Source organism: Leucopleurus acutus, assembly GCF_964270905.1.
Source record: "Leucopleurus acutus genome assembly, chromosome: 1".
Lineage (NCBI taxonomy): Eukaryota > Metazoa > Chordata > Mammalia > Artiodactyla > Delphinidae > Leucopleurus > Leucopleurus acutus.
Window position 1 is genome coordinate 141,615,066 of NC_139142.1, and position 19,147 is coordinate 141,634,212.

General features: G+C 38.9%; 2 protein-coding genes across 4 annotated transcripts in view; one reads left to right on the forward strand and one right to left on the reverse strand.

The window, feature by feature from the left end:
- The window catches only part of REC114 (REC114 meiotic recombination protein), a gene marked incomplete at its 5' end in the record, with an annotated part of 95,694 nt that extends 80,687 nt beyond the window's left edge, over positions 1–15,007 (forward strand). For both annotated transcript variants that reach the window (XM_082846780.1, XM_082846781.1), the window contains 3 exons: positions 2,709–2,921; positions 12,286–12,372; positions 14,833–15,007. In XM_082846780.1, coding sequence (XP_082702906.1) covers positions 2,709–2,921; positions 12,286–12,372; positions 14,833–14,997 — 465 coding nt within the window. In that variant the 3' untranslated portion in view covers positions 14,998–15,007. The remainder of the gene's footprint in view (positions 1–2,708; positions 2,922–12,285; positions 12,373–14,832) is intronic.
- Positions 15,008–15,096: 89 nt separating this feature from the next.
- Positions 15,097–19,147, reverse strand: part of NPTN (neuroplastin) — a 55,690-nt gene continuing 51,639 nt past the window's right edge. For both annotated transcript variants that reach the window (XM_082846759.1, XM_082846758.1), the window contains 3 exons: positions 17,566–17,587; positions 16,644–16,718; positions 15,097–16,105 (listed from right to left, as the gene is read on the reverse strand). In XM_082846759.1, coding sequence (XP_082702885.1) covers positions 16,658–16,718; positions 17,566–17,587 — 83 coding nt within the window. In that variant the 3' untranslated portion in view covers positions 15,097–16,105; positions 16,644–16,657. The remainder of the gene's footprint in view (positions 16,106–16,643; positions 16,719–17,565; positions 17,588–19,147) is intronic.

Genomic DNA, 19,147 nt, shown 5'->3' on the forward strand with positions numbered 1-19,147 from the left:
GAATTCACTTCTAGTGGTGGGGAAAACTGCTCCGGTGGGCTCCTAGTAGTGATGGGAAATTTCTTATACATCTGGGTGATGAATCTGAAACCAGCAGGAAAACATGCCTATGTTTGTGAGGATTTTCATGTCTCCTTGGCTGTCTTCCTACATGGTACTAACTGGGCCCTGCGTCTTCCTGCATGCTATACCCTGTAACATTAGCTATCTGCATGGAGATGCCATTCACACTTGTGAGTCAGCATTTAATTGGCCCAGTGCTTCCCAGATTTCTTGTATGTACGTGAAGATAAATGTACAGAGACAGGCACTTACCCTTAACTTGTTTCCTCAAGGAGTTTTCTATTAGTTGTAAGAACTTGAAATTAAGTGTTTTGAAGCAGAGTGGGAACAACTTAAAATATAGTAATTTGGGGAATTCGCTGGTGGTCCAGGGGTTGGGACTCCATGCTTTCACTGCCAAGGGCCTGGGTTTAATCCCTGGTAGGGGAACTGAGATCCCACAAGTCGTGTGGCGTGGCCAATGTGTGTGTGTGTATTATTTTGAGCTAATCTCCATAGATGATAGACACTGGAGACTGTTTATTTGGGACAGTTCATGGCTGTTAGTATATACTTGAAAAACTTTCATTTCACAACAAGGAGCTCTTTCTGACTTTTAATTATGGTATAAAAATAAATCTCATCAAGATTTTCAACCTAGGAGTCCTTTTTGTTAACCATGTGGCAGGTTTTCTATTGTGACACTAAGGATGTGGGATGAAGATATCTCATTTTCAGATTTTTCCTGATGTACCTTGGCTTTATCTTGGGTCCACATGTATTGAAGTGGTATTTCTGGTTTCTGATGATAAGCTCAAATTCTGTCCGAGAATTTTACAGAAGCAAACATGGAGCAAAACATCAGTTAGGCTATCAGACATAAAACCTTCCCTGTCATTTCTTGGAACTACATTTCAAAGAAACCCTTAACTGTCTGAACTCATTCTTAATGTACACTCACATATATATATGTATATAGATACCTCTAGACAAGTGGTCTGAGATTTCTGCTCTACTTATATACTTAATAATTGTGTTTCTACATATAGCTTTCATCTAGCTATGAGGCATAATTTTTTATGTGATTATTTCTCAAAAGGTTAGATAATTACAGAATCATCATGGAAATAGCTAATATAAAGGTATTTCATATAGATGTACCCAGGTACAGTCTAAACTAGGGTGAGCTGGAAACAACTAATTAATTGTAAACAAGAAAGCTCAGTTTCACAGAAGACTAATAGAATTACCAAAACCTGAATGTAGAGTTCTCTTATCAGTTCTTTCCCCTTCCTTAAGGAAAGTTAGCTTTCAAAGACTCTTGATAATTTGGGGATTATTCATCCAAGAGAAAAATGGCTGAGGAAGTGAATAGGCAATACACAAAAGAAAAAATACGAATGACTAATACACATAAGAAAAATATTCATATTTTTTCATTGTTGGAGGGGGCAGTGATAATGGATTACTTTTATACTCAGGAGAAAAAAATTAAATGTATTAAAAAATGAAGAGAACCCAACAGAGGCAGTAAAGGGGGAGTGGTGTCTATTCTTCTAGACATGATACCTTACCACTACTTAGCCATGCCAAGTTTTCTATATCCTAAAGATGTGGCTTTGCTTGATGGCTTTATCTAAAAATTTAAATAGGGTAAACTGTGAACAGGAAAATCAAGGATTTTCACTTATAGGAACTTTCAGGATTTTGTTAACTGTGGTTAGAAACATTTTCCAGTTAGCAGTGTGACTTGTGTATTCAATAAATGAAAAATGCTGTTACTGTTAGCATCTGAATTTCTTCACAGAAGAAATTGAACAAAGGTACACAATACATACCACCCATTTGGGGTGGCTTTTGTGTAAGCTGAGTCCTCTAAAACTAGGCAGGATATCAGACTAGAAAAAGGAAACTACTTCTATTAAAATAATAGGTTTATTGTTGTTATTGTTACAATTTAGTTCTATTTTTAAACTTACAATTAAATAAATTTGATGTAGTTGCCACTTCTAAAAATTTGAATTGCATCTCTCCCATATTTGTGGACTTGCCAGGGGATGTAACTCATACAGCAAATTAAAGGCAACATGTGATTCATTTGTCTGTGTGATTTGTACATTAAGTCTGGCCTCTTTAAGGATAAAGGGCACTACAGATTATTAATATGAGATACATTAGCTCTCAGCATTTGCCTGTCCCCTTATCCCGTTTTGTTTTTCAAATTCACTGGCTTGTTTAATGTGTACCTACCTGGTTAGCTCTTTTATACACTCAGGTTTGGAAAACTTTGTTGAGCCAGGACTATTAGCTTCACTGATTTTCCACCTGAGGAATTAGATGGTATGAAACCTTTGTTCCAAAGTAAGACAAAACATTGATCTTTTACTGCAGTCAGTATAGTGACCTTCCTGGTCTTTATGATATGGGCTTTTCCATTTTTGCTGATGTCTGCCAGTTCCTTGAGGGAAATGAGTTTAGTATGAGGAACAGCTCCCAAAAGGGAGAAGAAAACTAATGGCTTTTCTATACCCACATCAACAATCTAGGGTAACTACTCCCTTATTCATACCTCTTCCCCTTCAAACAAAGGGAAAACCTCACAGTAAATAAAAGTAAAGTGATAGGACACGAGGGTCACTGAGGATATCTTCTGATTTGTCACACAGAACAAGAGTCGTATGTTCCGGGTGCAGTTTAGTGGAGGCTCAAAGGAGCAGGCGCTGGAACACTGCTGCAGCTGCGTGCAGAACCTGGCCCAGTACCTCACTGTCCAGGTGCCTGACGGAATCAGCCAGGAGCTCAGGCTGGGTCCTAGCCCACTGTGGACAGGTGAAAGCCAACGGAAGGGCTGTGTGCAGAGCATCCCACCACAGCATGATGTAAGTAGGCGAGGGTGTGGCTGTACGAGAAGCCTGACAAGTTAATGCTCTATGGGGGCCAAAATCACAGTGGAATTTGCTGAGTCCACCAGGTTTGTAAGTTAAGGATATCTAATGTTGATTGACTTATTTTTATTGATGTATAATTAACTTATAGTATGTTTCAGGTGTACAGTATAGTGATGATAGTTTTATACATTACAAAATGATCACAGTAAGTCTAGTTACCATATGTCACCATACAAAGTTATTAAAATATTATTGACTATATTCCCTGTGCTGACATTAGGTCTGTGACTCATAACTGGAAGTTTGTGCCTCTTAATCCCTTTCACTTAGTTTGCCCATTGCCCCCCACTCTGCAGCCACATTTGTTCTCTGTATTGATGAGTCTGTTTCATTTGTTCGTTTGCTTTGTTTTTTAGATTCCACATATTTTAGTGTGTATATATACCTCATTTGTGTATATATTCCGTTGTGTGTGTGTGTGTGTGTATACATATACACACACAGACCTCATCTTACCCAGTCATTTATTGATGTACACATAGGTTGCTTCTGTATCTTGGCTACTATAAATAATGCTGCACTGAACACAGGGGTGCATATATCTTTTATTAGTGTTTTTGTTTGCTTCGGATAAATACCCAGAGTGTAATTACTAGATCATATGGTAGTTCCATTTTGAATTTTTTGAGAACTACCATACTGTTTTGCATAGTAGCTACCAATTTACATTCCCACCACCTGTGCATGAGTTCCTTTTTCTCCACATCCTCACTGACACTTATTATTTCTTGTCTTTTTGATGACAGCCATTCTGACAGTTGTGAGGTAATATCTTGTGGTTCGATTGCATTTCCCTGATGATGAGTGACGTTGAGCATCTTTCCATGCACCTCAGGCAAGGGCAACAAAAGCAAAAATAAATAAATGGGACTGCATCCATCTAAAAAAAAGCTTTGCACAGTGAAGGAAATCCTCACCAGAACAAACGGGCAACCTATTGAATGGGAGAAGGTATTTGCAAATGATACATCCAATAAAGGGTTAATATCCAAAATTACAAGAACTCATACAACTCAGTATCAAAAAAGACCCAAACAATCTGATTAAAAAATGGGCAGAGGACCTGAATAGACGTTTTTTTCCAAAGAAGACACAGTGATTTATTTTTTTTTTTAATTTGAGTCTCACTGTAGCTACCTGTAATACTAGGAATTAGATTAGCTGGGAGTCCCAGGTGTATTATGGGTGTCACTATAGAACAGTGGTTCTCAAAGCATGATCCACAGACCCTTCCCTGAGACCTTTTCCAGGGTCCACAAAGTCCACAGTATTTCTGTAATGATATTAAGATGTTAGCCCTTTTGCTATATGGATATTTGTGTTAATGGGACAAAAGCATTGTGAGCAAACCTGCTGTCACCTTAGCACAGATCAAGGCAGTGGTATCCAACTGTACGCAGTCAGGTTTTTCACTGGTCACTGAAGTAAGAACCAACTAACAAAACCATCTGTATTCTGAAGCACGATGGCTTTCTCCTGGAAAGCACCTGTATGAATGCATTGGGTGCTGAACCACCTCTTTCTTCATGGAACACCGTATTACTTGAACGGACAAACTCTGGTTATTCAGATTTGGGTGTTTGGTGACATTTTCTCGAATGAAGTGAGCCTGTCATTTTAAGAAAACAACTGATATTATTTATCGATAATGATGAAATAAGCTGTTCGAGTGAAAATTAGAATCCTGGAAAACTTGTATCTGCCACTTGAGCTTCACAGCTTTCTAACCCAGAAGACCTTCCTGATGGTACTACTAATGAACGTGATCTTTAAAATAATTAAGTGCAAAATGTTTCAACATTTGGGAGATCTGTATAGTCCAGCGAAGCAGTATTTTTCAAGTGACGAATATATGATGCTACAAAATCATGCATGGATGAAAGACCCAAAGTGCAAAATAGGGACTTCCCTGGTGGTGCAGTGGTTAAGAATACACCTGCCGATGCAGGGGACGTGGGTTCGATCCCAGGAAGATGCCACGTGCCACGGAGCAGCTAAGCCCGTGCACCACAACTACTGAGCCCGCGCACCGCAACTACTGACCCCACGTGCCATAACTACTGAAGCCCGCACGCTCTAGGGCCTATGTGCTGCAACTACTGAGCCTGCATACTGCGACTGCTGAAGCCCACGCACCTAGAGCCTGTGCTCCACATCAAGAGAAGCCACCACAATGTGAAGCCCACGTGCTGCAATGAAAAGTAGCCCCTGCTCGCTGCAACCAGAGAAAGCCTGCACGTAGCAACAAAGACACAACGCAGCCAAAAAGAAATTTAAAAAAAGTAAAAAGATCACAAATTTTTCAAAGTGCAAAACAGACTAATGGAGTCTATTTATTTACTTTTGTACCCCTTAATCTCCCTTACCTATTTCACTCATTCTCCTTCCCCATCTCCTCAAAAAATACCTAGAGACAAATGACAATGAAAACACGACAATCCAAAACCTATGGGATGCAGCAAAACCAGTTCTAAGAGGGAAGTTTATAGCTATACAAGCCTACCTCAAGAAATAAGAAAAATCTCAAATAAATAATCTAACCTTACACCTAAAGGAACTAGAGAAAGAAGAACAAACAAAACCCAAAGTTAGCAGAAGGAAAGAAATCATAAAGATCAGAGCAGAAATCAATGAAATAAAAACAAAACAATAGCAAAGATCAATAAAACTAAAAGCTGGTTCTTTGAGAAGATAAACAAAATTGATAAACCACTAGCCAGACTCATCAAGAAAAAGAGGAAGAGGACTCAAATCAATAAAATTAGAAATGAAAAAGGAGAAGTTACAACAGACACCGCAGAAATACAAAGCATCCTAGGAGACTACTGCAAGCAACTCTATGCCAATAAAATGGACAACCTGGAAGAAATGGACAAATTCTTAGAAAGGTATAACATTCCAAGACTGAACCAGGAAGAAACAGAAAATATGAACAGACCAATCACAAGTAATGAAATTGAAACTGTGATTAAAAATCTTCCAACAAACAAAAGTCCAGAACCAGATGGCTTCACAGGTGAATTCTATCATTTAGAAAAGAGCTAACACCCATCCTTCTCAAACTCTTCCAAAAAACTGCAGAGGAAGGAACACTGCCAAACTCATTCTATGAGGCCACCATCACCCTGATACCAAAACCAGACAAAGATACTACAAAAAAAGAAAATTACAGACCAATATCACTGATGAATAGAGATGCAAAAATCCTCAACAAAATACTAGCAAACAGAATCCAACAACACATTAAAAGGATCATACACCATGATCAAGTAGGATTTATCCCAGGGATGCAAGGGTTCTTCAATATAGGCAAATCAGTCAATGTGATAAACCATATTAACAAATTGAAGAATAAAAACCATATAATCATCTCAATAGATGCAGAAAAAGCTTTTGACAAAATTCAACACCCATTTATGATAAAAACTCTCCAGAAAGTGGGCATAGAGGGAAGGTACCTCAACATAATAAAGGCCATATACAACAAACCCACAGCAAACATCATTCTCAATGGTGAAAAATTGAAAGCATTTCCTCTAAGATCAGGAACGAGACAGGGATGTCCACTCTCACCGCTATTATTCAACATAGTTTTGGAAGTCCTAGCCACGGCAGAGAAGAAAAATAAGTAAAAGGAATACAAATTGGAAAAGAAGAAGTAAAACTGTCACTGTTTGCAGATGACATGATACTATACATAGAGAATCCTAAAAATGCCACCAGAAAACTACTAGAGCTAATCAATGAATTTGGTAAAGTTGCAGGATACAAAATTAATGCACAGAAATCTTTTGCATTCCTATATACTAATGAGGAAAAATCTGAAAGAGAAATTATGGGAACACTCCCATTTACCTTTGCAACAAAAAGAATAAAATACCTAGGAATAAACCTACCTAGAGACAAAAGACCCGTATGCAGAAAACCATAAGACACTGATGAAAGAAATTAAAGATGATACCAACAGATGCAGAGATATACCATGTTCTTGGATTGGAAGAGTCGATATTGTGAAAATGACTATACTACCCAAAGCAATCTACAGATTCAATGCAATCCCTATCAGATTACCAATGGCATGTTTTATGGAACTAGAACAAATCATCTTAAAATTTGTATGGAGACACAAAAGACCCCGAACAGCCAAAGCAGTCTTGAAGGAAAAAAACAGAGCTGGAGGAATCAGACTCCCTGACTTCAGACTGTACTACAAAGCTACAGTAATCAAGACAATATGGTACTGGCACAAAAACAGAAACACAGATCACTGGAACAAGATAGAAAGCCCAGAGGTAAACCCACGCACCTATGGTCAACTAATCTATGACAAAGGAGGCAAAGATATACAATGGAGAAAAGACAGTTTCTTCAGTAAGTGGTGCTGGGAAAACTGGACAGCTACATGTAAAAGAATGAAATTAGAACACTCCCTAACACCATACACAAAAATAAACTCAAAATGGATTAGAGACCTAAATGTAAGACTGGACACTATAAAACTCTTAGAGGAAAACATAGGAAGAACATTCTTTGACATAAGTCACAGCAAGATCTTTTTTGATCCACCTCCTAGAGTAATGGAAATAAAAACAAAAACAAACAAGTGGGACCTAATGAAACTTCAAAGCTTTTGCACAGGAAAGGAAACCATAAACAAGACGAAAAGGCAACCCTCAGAATGGGAGAAAATATTTGCAAATGAATGAACGGACAAAGGATTAATCTCCAAAATATATAAACAGCTCATGAAGCTCAATAGTAAAAAAAAACCCAATCCAAAAATGGGCAGAAGACCTAAATAGACATTTCTCCAAAGAAGACATACAGATGGCCAAGAAGCACATGAAAAGCTGCTCAACTATTAGAGAAATGCAAATCAAAACTACGAGGTATCACCTCACACCAGTTAGAATGGGCATCATCAGAAAATCTACAAACAACAAATGCTGGAGAGGGTGTGGAGAAAAGGGAACCCTCTTGCACTGTTGGTGGGAATGTAAATTGATACAGCCACTATGGAGAACAGTATGGAGGTTCCTTAAAAAACTACAAATAGAGCTACCATATGATCCTCCAATCCCACTCCTGGGCATATATCTGGAGAAAAACATAGTCCTAAAGGATACATGCACCCCAGTGTTCACTGTAGCACTGTTTACCATAGCCAAGACATGGAAGCAACCTAAATGTCCATCTACAGGGGAATGAATAAAGAAGATGTGGTACATATATACAATGAACTATTACTCAGCCATTAAAAAGAATGAAATAATGCCATTTTGCAGCAACATGGACCTAGAAATTGTCGTACTGAGTGAAGTCAGCGAAAGACAAATATATGATATCGCTTCTCCAATATAAAATAAAAAGTTTGAAAAAACATTAATGACTTCAAAGTTAATGCTGTTTTTTATTATCTTAAAATCAATAGTGGATACTCAAATGATCAATGTACCATTATTTATGTCTTCATGTATTTCATATTATTTTGTACTTATTCATGTTTGAATAAAAATAAAACGATAAAAAAAAACCCACAATGAGATATCATCACACCTGTCAGAATGGCTATTATCAAAAAGACAAGATGTGGAGTAAAGAGAACCACTGGTGCACCTCTTGGTGGGAATGTAAATTGGTACAACTGCTATGAAAAACAGTACAGAGATTGCTTAGACCAAAGGATTTTAGTATAACAGAGTATAAAAAATTCCTTGCTGTGATTTCAGATTCTACCTTGAAAATAACCTTTAAGAAACTACCACTTGTTGAGTTTTGGTGTCATATCAAGGAATATCCACAATTAACTGAAAACCCCATTTTTAAAAAAAGAACTTTCCATCTATATATCTCTGTGAAGCCAGATTTTCTTCATATACTTCAACCAGAACAACATGTGTCAGCAGATTGAGTGCCTAAGGGGATAGGAGGAGAGTCCAATTAGATATTAAAGAGATTTGCAAAAGTCATGATATTTTTGTTAGGAAATATAGTTTTCATTAAAATGTTTTTAATATAACATATAATGGTTTTATAAGATTTAAATGAATATTTAAAATTTTTAATTTCTAACAGATAAATATCACATATAACTCAAAACAAAAGACGTTTGTAAGTGTAAAGGAGTCTTGTGATAAAAGTTTGGGAATCTTTATTACAGAATTTCTCCTCGAGGTACATATTCTAGCATTTCTTTGGCATAGTCCCACATGCTGCTAGCATAAGCTACCTCTGCTCCTGGGATGAAATTCTAGTTTCAAGCTGGGTTTTCTTATTTTCTATTTTGAGTAATGATTTTCCAAACCTGGCTTTCCATCACTTCATCCTGGAAGTTCCCCTTAAACTCACTGGGCCAAGACATTTCACCTTTACACCAACTTTCTTTTCATAGTTTATCTGGGGTGAACATATATTTACATTATTTATCATAAAGTGTTTTTCTTTAAACAAGTACTGTATGATTTCTTCTTGACTATGTTTAATTTGCCATATCAAATTTTTTTTTTTTTTTTTTGCGGTACGCGGGCCTCTCACTGCTGTGGCCTCTCCCATTGTGGAGCACAGGCTCAGCGGCCATGGCTCACGGGCCCAGCCGCTCCGCGGCATGTGGGATCTTCCCGGACCGGGCACGAATCCATGTCCCCTGCATCGGCAGGCGGACTCTCAACCACTGCGCCACCAGGGAAGCCCTGCCATATCAAATTTTGATGATGTTTTAGAATTCTTCTTCATTTGTTTCTGCATGACTTTTGTTGTGAACATGTCTTAACACTAAAGCTGTTTTTTTTTTTTTTTAACAAACCCTGGATCTAGTTTAAAACATTTTTGCCTCATCAGCTGCTGCTGTATTCTTTAAGAATCCCCTCTCTACAAATGGGATGGAATGGCTTATTATAAGGTACTTTCTTGCTTATGACAAAACTTTCATGTCTTTTCTTGATTCCATATTCAAGCCTTCCTCTGATCTGTAGTTTGGTGTTCTGAGTAGATGAGATGGCACAGTGTTGTGCAAAGACCACAGGCTTTGGAATCAAAATGGATCTAGGTTTGAATCCTAGCCCTATTAGTAGCTACGTGATCTCATGCAAGTCACTCATCTGTAAAATGGTGAGACTGAAATTGTCTATAAGCAGCTAGGACAACATCTGGCAAATACCTAAATAACATGATCCATTATTACTATTACTGCCAGTGCTGTTACCGTTTCAGATCTGCCTTCCCTTGCAAATGAACGAATGAGCATCCTAGTCAGTTATTACTGAGGGTAAGAACTCATGAGTCAATAGGGCCATGATAAGACAGAGTGTCTGATGCTGCAGAGCAGGAGACAAGATAAAGCTACTGGGTTAATTCACCAGCATGCAGGCATTGTGAAGCACTACCTAGAATATTCTAGTCTTCCTAATGCCAAAAACTCCTAAGGCTTGCCCTTAGCTGCTGCTGTGCAAATTTGCTATCATGCTCCCTTTTTCAGAATCCAATTCAAGAGGTGCAAGCTCTGGCCTATATATTTTCTTTTGTCTAAAACAGTTATTCTCTTCTTTGCAAATAGAGATAATTCCATGTCTTTCTATTTCAAGTTCTTGAGTCACTTCCTGGCTCTTATTTTTTTACTTTTCCTCAGCCTTGTAATTTTACTAATTGTGGCCTAACCAGGTATTTCTCAACCTGAGGGCTTCTAAGGCAACCCAGTGTACTCAGAGAGGGGGGCAGTTCCTAGGGGGGCAGTTCCTAGGTGAACGCTTTCCTCTGTTAGCACAGGAAGTCCAGCAGAAAGCAGCCAGGGGCTCATTCCTGTGTGCACAGAACCTTCCATCTCTCTGCACTTGGGCAGAGGACTGTCCAATCCTTAGGGCCACCCCAGTAGCCTCAGCTGCTTCCATCGCACTTGGCTATAGGTCAGTGTGGATGGCATATGAATTTTGGTTGATGTCTTTCCCAGTTGTTTGAAGAACACAGTGTGAACTGAACTGATGTGTCTCCTAGGAAAACATCAAATATCAGAGCTGGAAGAAACACTAGAGTCTGACTTTTCCAGATAAGGAAACTAAATAGAGAAATGGGGCTTGCCTAAGGATTCTAGACTCATTAAAGTCCCTTACCTTGTTGCTCATTTTTATTTTAGTGTTCTTGACTAGATTTCTTTTCTCTTTGTTCTTTCCTTCCTCTCTGTCCTGCCACCCCATTTTTGATGCTTCCAGATATGCATTTCTGCTAATACGCACTAACTAGCAACAGTCAGCTTCCATGTAGAACATTTACTTCTGGCAGTCAGAACATGCTGCTGATAGAGACACCTCCCAGGGAGGGTCTTGGATTCTCCCTGAGTGATACCACTAGCTCGCAACTGTATGGAGATTAGCACTACAAGCACCACATATATCCAAAACATAACGAGGCCTGCAGACATGTGGCTAGGAAGGAGGAGTGATGGGGCTCTTGGAAAAGTTTGTGCTTTTAGGTAGAAGCAGCCCTCCGAGCCTCTTATGCCTCCAGGCCTCCTTCTATACCTTATTCACTCTGTTTGCCTAGAAAACATCCTGTGTGTTCTGCTAGAGAACAAACCCTCCTATAGCAGGTTCCTTTGAAGCAGCTTGGACTCTAAAGCATTCCTACCCTTCATGCTTAGCGCACACACCCCTCCTGTACTCCCCTCCACTCTAAGCCTTAAGTCTTATATTTACCTCCATTCCAGCACTTCCTGACTTGCTAAGTTCTTACTGGGCTGTAGGTTCTTGAGGGCTGGACCTCTACCTTGTTCTTTGTGGCTCCCTTCCCTTTATCACCCCAGTATCTAGTACACAGTAGGCACAAAACATTGTTGAATGAAGCTATCTAGGAATTTTACTAACAGAAGAACTCATTCCCTCAGAATGTCTAAAATGAGATTTTTTTTAACTTTTATTAAAAATGTAAGATTATCTTGCAACTATAGGGTTTTTTCCCTTTTTCGCAGTGAACATGTATTACTTGAGTAATAATTTTTAGAAGGTGACAAATCATGATTATCAGAAGCTGGGCAATGTCCACTGCCCTCCAGTACCAGCACATGGTCCTGGGCTGGGCCTCTGAAGACAGAAGTACACCACGGTGTCAGACAAGAAAAAGCACTGCCAGCCTATGAGACATAAGGAACAGACATAAGGAACATAAGGGCAGGCGCCTCAGATTTAAACTCTGTCTGTACCTCTACTGTGGTAAATCAAGTAATAGCCAAGCTTAAACCAGGACAGACTACACCAACAATGATCTTACCACTTTTACTGATGTTTTCTTTCTTTGAACATGAAAGCAGTCACACCAGAACCTGGAGCAGCAACGGTGGGTACCAGCTGGCACAGGCACTCCAAGAGGAAGGACCTCAGTGGCCTGGTTAGCTCAGGTAGGGCCTATTTCCATGTTCACTTTTCATGTCAGGAAAAACAGTGATCCTGAAGAATTTGTATCCCTCTGTTCAATCCATTGTTCTAGAACAGTAACTTAAAGTGTTGCTATAGAAGATGGTAAAGACAGAGACAGGCCATCTCCACCTACCCTTGTTGTAAGATTAAACACGATGACACATACTGAAGAACTATTCTCCTGAGGAAATAAAAGCTGAAGAGTGGCCTATAGTGTTAGCCTTTAAATGTGTGAGATAAAGAATTTATTCACCACCTATCCCAGAAAGAGGAATACAGGTAAGAATTTCAGTTTAATTTTGGAAACGAAATTTGGAAACTCTTCTAAGATAAGTATCAATATGAATTCGGAGTCGTATCAAGATAGTTTCTGTAGGGGCAGATTTTCAGTGTGAGGATCTCAGCTAAGGATGTGTGGAGACCCGGGAGGATTCAACTCTTGTTACCACAGAACTGCTTTCAGACATGCCCTCTCCCCTTGCAGTCTGCTGTTACCACAGACTCCTGCAGAACTATTCATTCAGGCTCAGGGTTCCTGAGGCCTGGTCTGCTGGAGCTCCTGAAGGTGGTCTCCTCCTCACTGCATTCCCTGCTGTGCTTCACAGCACAGGCTCTCAGCCTATGCTTTCCACAGAGTTCTGCATGGAATTCAATATTCAAGGATGAATTTCCTCTTTATCTATTAAACTGTGCTAACAGTGGTATAAGAAACAGGTGTTTTCTCCATCTGGCTCACCACTCACTCAAAATAAATGGACAATCACAGGGCAGACGTTATAGTGCCCAGTTTGTAGCCTCATATCTGCACTGGGGTTACAGTGGCTGAGCCACAGAAAAAATTCATGAGCAAGGCAGTGTGTGATGTCCTTATTCAGGAAGTATCAGTTGCTATAAAAGGTGTACCTCAGCCCAGTTTATTTACATCATATAGAAGAACCATGTATAAAGAAGAAAAAGCACCAGGCTGGGAGCTCAGATATGTTACTTGTTTGCTCTAACCTTCTAGACAAGTTGTTCTTTGAATGTAAGTTTGGTAAAACTCTTTGAAAGCAACTCAGCAATATAGATAAAATTTAACTTTATATCTTATTACCTATAATACCATTTCATCTACACAAATATACATACAAGGATGTTTTTCAGTGTTTTTTATAGTAAACTGGAAACGTAATTATTCACTAATAGGATACTGAGTGGTTAAAGAGTGCTATAACCATAGGCAGGATAAAAATGTAGTCATTAAAAGTGATGTCTATATCTGTTGACAAGGAAAGATATTCATAGAACATTGTTTTTTAAAAGGCTACAAAATAGCATGCATGATTTTTGTAGTAAAAACACAACGTAAGTTTGGAAGGAGATACACTAACATGTTAACAGTGGCTCTCACTGGAGAACAGGGCTCCATTTTACTTTCATTTTCTTCTTTCTACCTTTTAGATACAGTCTGGTTTGAATTTAGAAAAATCAATTTCTATTATAGATAGTTCTTAGAGAAATGTCAGTTGTATACATATATACCAAACCATGCCATGGAAAGGGTAGAAAACCACCTACCTAAGTAGAATTAACATGAGGAGAGAATAAGAAGGCTGAGTCAAAGGCCCAGACGTAATTGAACCACGTACAGAGCTGGAGCCATCTTCGTCACGTGGGACTGTGGATCCAATGTCACCTTATCTTCCAAATAGCCAAGCTCAGTCAGACTTTTATTTGAACTCTCCTAATAGTTAAATATTGGCAGCTTAGTCAAATGGTGTTAAAATACAAGTTACCAAAGAAGGCATACAAATGTCAAATAGCATGTGAAAAACACACATTATATGACGTTCTGGAAAAGGCAAAACTATAAGGTATGGAAAACAGATCATGGTTGCCAAGGGTTGAGGGTCTGACAAGAGCAGGTAGCATGAGGGACTTCCTGGGGGTGGTGGAAATGTTCTGTCTTGATTGTGGTGATGGATACATGCCTCTACTTGTCAAGCTTCATGGATAGGACCAGAAAAAGCGAGATAATTGTGTCCTTGGGATGGTCAGTTTGTGACCTCTCTGTATTACATTCAGAACCCAGTGTCCATATGATGAACTGCTCACACCCATTTTTCCACCTATAAGGTGGGAAGGATGAACTAAGTTAGTGGCGTCCATTCATCAACAGGCTTTATCAGTCCACAAACTTATCAGCACCATACTCTTCACTGAAGCAGAATCTTAACTTTGCAAATCGTTTCATTAATATACTTGAAATACCTAAGGATACAAGTTTATCTCACTTTGTATATTTAGAAACATTATGTAAAGGAACTCTGCAAAGCTAATTAACACTAATTTTTGGTGTCTATTTCCCAAATCTTTCCTTAAGGCAAAGTTTGTGTTCTATTATTCAGGCTGTTGCTTTCTCCTGTAATCTCTAATAAACTACTCTTCTGGAATCCCCACAGTCTCTCCTGGCATCAGAGGAGCTGCCCGTGGTCTATGAACAATCTGCATGGAACACGGAAGAGTTAGGCCCCTTTCTACGCTTGTGCCTCATGGATCAGAATTTCCCAGCATTTGTGGAAGAGGTGGAAAAGGAACTAAAAAAGCTGACAGAGCTGAGCAACTAACATTCTATATACATACAGAACTGAGGAACTTCAGTGCAATGGAAAAAATGCTTCCTCCTAAGACTAGAGAAGATACTAGAATAAAGAGTATTATTCCAACACCTTTTATCAGTTTTATTTTTAAAAACAGGTGAATCCACTTTTTTATACATCATTGCACTTCAACAATTACACAAAACACAAGTACATGCATCTACCATTACGCACCGTGTGAGAACCCTGCCGGGTGTGAAAATCTACACTCAATCAATGAAAAAATACAGTGTCAACCTCAAAGTATAACTAGTTGCATAGAATACCATGCTGTAACATTTCAAGGTCATTGAAAACAAAAGGTAAATTATAAAAGTTTGCCTTAATTGAATGTACAATCAGGTTCAACACATCAGTGCAAAAGGATCTAAGAATTTACATGATTTAACAAAAGAAAAAATAATCACTTAAAAAGCAATCATACATATATACTGCAGTTCATTACATCCATTCAGTGGACTGTTCCAGCTTCTTATCAAAGTCATAGGTTAAGCCCTTAAAATTATAGATTTCAGTTTATATTACTCATCTTTATGTACCAGAACTGAACAGTTTCCTCATCTGACAACATACAGTAAGGAATGAGTATCAGCAGCTTAAAAATGAAACAAGCATTTATTTTATTTTGGATTTCTCCCACCCCAAAAATATAAATATATATATATATTTATATACTGTATATATCTGTAGGTTTTGCTGTACTTTACAAAAATGTGTCACTAGATGGCAGCAGTGCATTTTAGAGCTTCGCCAATTTAACAGCTGCATTAAGTAAAAAACGGTGCATGCATGATCTGATCCTCAGAGGACCTTTTTACTTCTATTTAAATATTCTACCAAAGGGGGAAAAAAAAAAGCAACATTCACAGCACATCAAGCCCAAAATAGTTTACACCTTCTACACTGAAGCATTGTTTAAAATGTACCTGGCTAGGTCACCCTTACAGGAGAGGCTAAATAAGGCATGCTTTAGACAGTCATCATGGTGCTGCTCACTTGAAAGGGAAAGAACCAAAGAGGTACAAGCAGAAAATTTAGCAGGTCATGTTGCCACCAGTTTCAGGAACCTAAGGATCTGTGAAGGAAGAGTATTTAGAAATTAAAAGAGAATATGCACTATTACTTAAGACTACACCAAGTGCCTATAAAACAAAGCTTTGGTTCAAACAGCATGCTCAGGGATGCGGTGAGGAATTCAGATCTCCACGTGCCTAACCAGAAGGTACTCCAGCCCAGCTGTCCCTGGCCACCATTCTTGCCTTGCCCTCAGAAGCAAAGTGGGACCAACTGGCCTCAGAATAATCCACCTAAGGTGACAATTTCACTTTTACCTCTTTTTAAAGATGTAAGTAAAGTGGTAAAGTGATGTTTTGAAACATCATACATACTCTGAAAAGCATTTATGTAAATAAGTGAAAGAGCTCAGCTGAAAATCTTCCTTTCCAGCTGCTACACTGGACAGACAACTTGTTCCACCAGTATTGGCTGCTCTTGAAATCAACTAAAGGATCTTGCAACATAACACCAACTACTGAAGAATTTTTAATAAGGTCAACAGAGGCACATTCATTTGAATATAATTTTTTTAAATTTCTAAAGAAGGCCATACTTACGTTACAAGTAGTACTTAATTTGTGTTTCTCTGGCGCAAGTTTTTATCTTTGTGATTGTTGGTAGAGTTGGTTTTCCTTTGGAGGAAAAATTGCATTTACAAGAGTTAAACTCAAGGTCAGTAGCAACTTTTGAAAGTATAACACACGGAAATACAGGGAGTCTTCCACTTACTGCCATCCCTGGTATAGTAAGTTTTATTGCACAATATTAATACACAATTAATATTCCTGTGTAAAGTGCCTACATACCTTAAATTAATAGATCCTTTTGACTCCCAAGGCAGACAATATACCGGTAACTTTCCCTTTGACTTGTAAACTATAATTACTATAAAGGTGAAATAGTAGTTTTTTCTCTACTCAACACCACTGTCTCTTCTCAAATGATAAAAGATACTCAATTATATACAGGCAGTGCTGTGCCCTCTGGCACTTAATAATTTGGCCACTGTTTGCCTGCCTCTGACTTAGTCCCCAACTCTAGGAGATTCTGCTAATCTTGGATTGATTCAAAATTTGCAATTTTGTCTCTTGGATACACGCAATTTAATGGAGCCAGGCAGTTTATCCATGCTACAGTCGAGCTTGAAATTAACTTTAACAAAACCTGAAGTCTCAGATATACTGGTGATTTACCCCACATGATCAATTTAAACATACGGGGTGTGCAAAATTTTAAACATTTTTTTTGCATGGTATTCCACTTTGTATTGCTACTAAAAAAACTGTACTGCCTGTCCTGGGAATCAAATGGCAATCAGTCAACTCTCAGTCGACTCCATGTCTGGCTAAGAAGTCTACACTGCAACACTGTTTCCACTCACTGTCTTCCCCTACAATCTTAGCTAGCCCTTTGATTAAACGGCAAATACATAATAACCCAACCAGAAACTACTGAATCAATGTCGAATAAACTACTTACATTGGCCCAGCTGGTTCATCGTCTACACAGGTGTTCAGGTTTTAATAATCCATTGAGAGACAGAAGAAGAAGGGAGAAAATTGTGAGACTCTGCACAGGGATTAACAGAACAGCAAACGGCAAGTGGCAAACATGGCTGTTCATAGCATTTATTCAAGGCCATTCCATCTGGAGGTGCAAAACACTCATGGAGTTATTATTTCTAGATTCAGGTTTTTAATGGCAGGTATGTTGTTTCAATGATTTTAGTTAACACTTTGAATGCTTGTCATGAAAAACTGCAACTGTAGCGGACAGATAGGCTGCAATATCATTATACTCATCTTGTCCCCAAGTTCCAGTGGTTCACTCTTAAGTAGATGAGAAGACAAACCAACATTTCAGTTGTAAAATCCTGCTGTTTGTTTTCTTGTGGTGAATGCATGTATAGTTTTGGCTCAATCCTGCAATGCAGATGGATGTGTAATCTATATGTTTACACACATCCTCACTTCCCCAAAGGACACTGTTCTTGCTGTTTTGTTATCTTTAGGAGAGTCTTTAGTCTGGAGAATGAGATAGAGGAAGCCACAATGGTTCAACCTAATACTGGGTCAGACAGGCTAGGCTATGCCAGCAACAAGTGTAGGTAGACCAGAGGATGTTCTGTGACAGACCAGGGAAAGCTGAATGGTGCTGACATCCCTCTAGAATAGACTTCAGATAGAAAAACTGGCTCACTCTTGTGCCCTGGCCAAAACCAGAACCCAAACCCAGATGAGCCATGAGTTATCTTTTTTCTTTTTAATCGAAAAGCTTACATTATCTGAGTTTAGGTGCCTTCTTAAATTGGTATTTTCTGATTCTGATTTGTAAGTTTTTCCTTCCTGTTTCAACTAAGGGCAACTTGGTCCCCTTTAACCAGGGATATATGTGTGTGTGTATGTGTGTGTGTGTGTGTCTGTACACACACACACAGATTTTTTTTAAGGCCCACAAAGGTGGGGAAAAGCAAGTTAAGTGCTCTTAGTTTCTTTTTATTTTACAAACGTCAGGTAGACTAAATGATTTAGAACTGAAGGCTTCTAGAAAAACTCTCAGCAGGATTCCACAAGGGGGCTTGGTGCACATGAAGCAGTTATGGAGATTACAGTCTCAGTGTAGGCATCTGCAGGAGCACACGTCAGGAGTAATGTCTGTCAGAGGGAGACATTGCTCCACCTGTTCCTTTGAGGCAACGGAGAGGCAAAGCCACCGCCAGCACACACAGTGACTGGAGCAAAAAAAGATTTCAAAAAAAAGAAAAAAAAAACAAAACAAAACAGAAACAAAACTAATCACAAACCAGTGACTTAGCCAGAACAATAGGCTAGCAACACACCAGTGTCCACAGGATTCTACTACTAACAATAGTACACTATCGAACAGTACAGAGAACAAACTTAAGACTCAGACACCCAAGACATCTGTGTACTGTGTATACAGTGGAGATATACAAAGACATACCAGGTACTGAGACCCACGAGCCCAGCCTAGATCCTCCCTCACCACAACACCCTAACGCTCTCAGCATCCTGGCCAAACCAGCTCAGCTACATGCTAG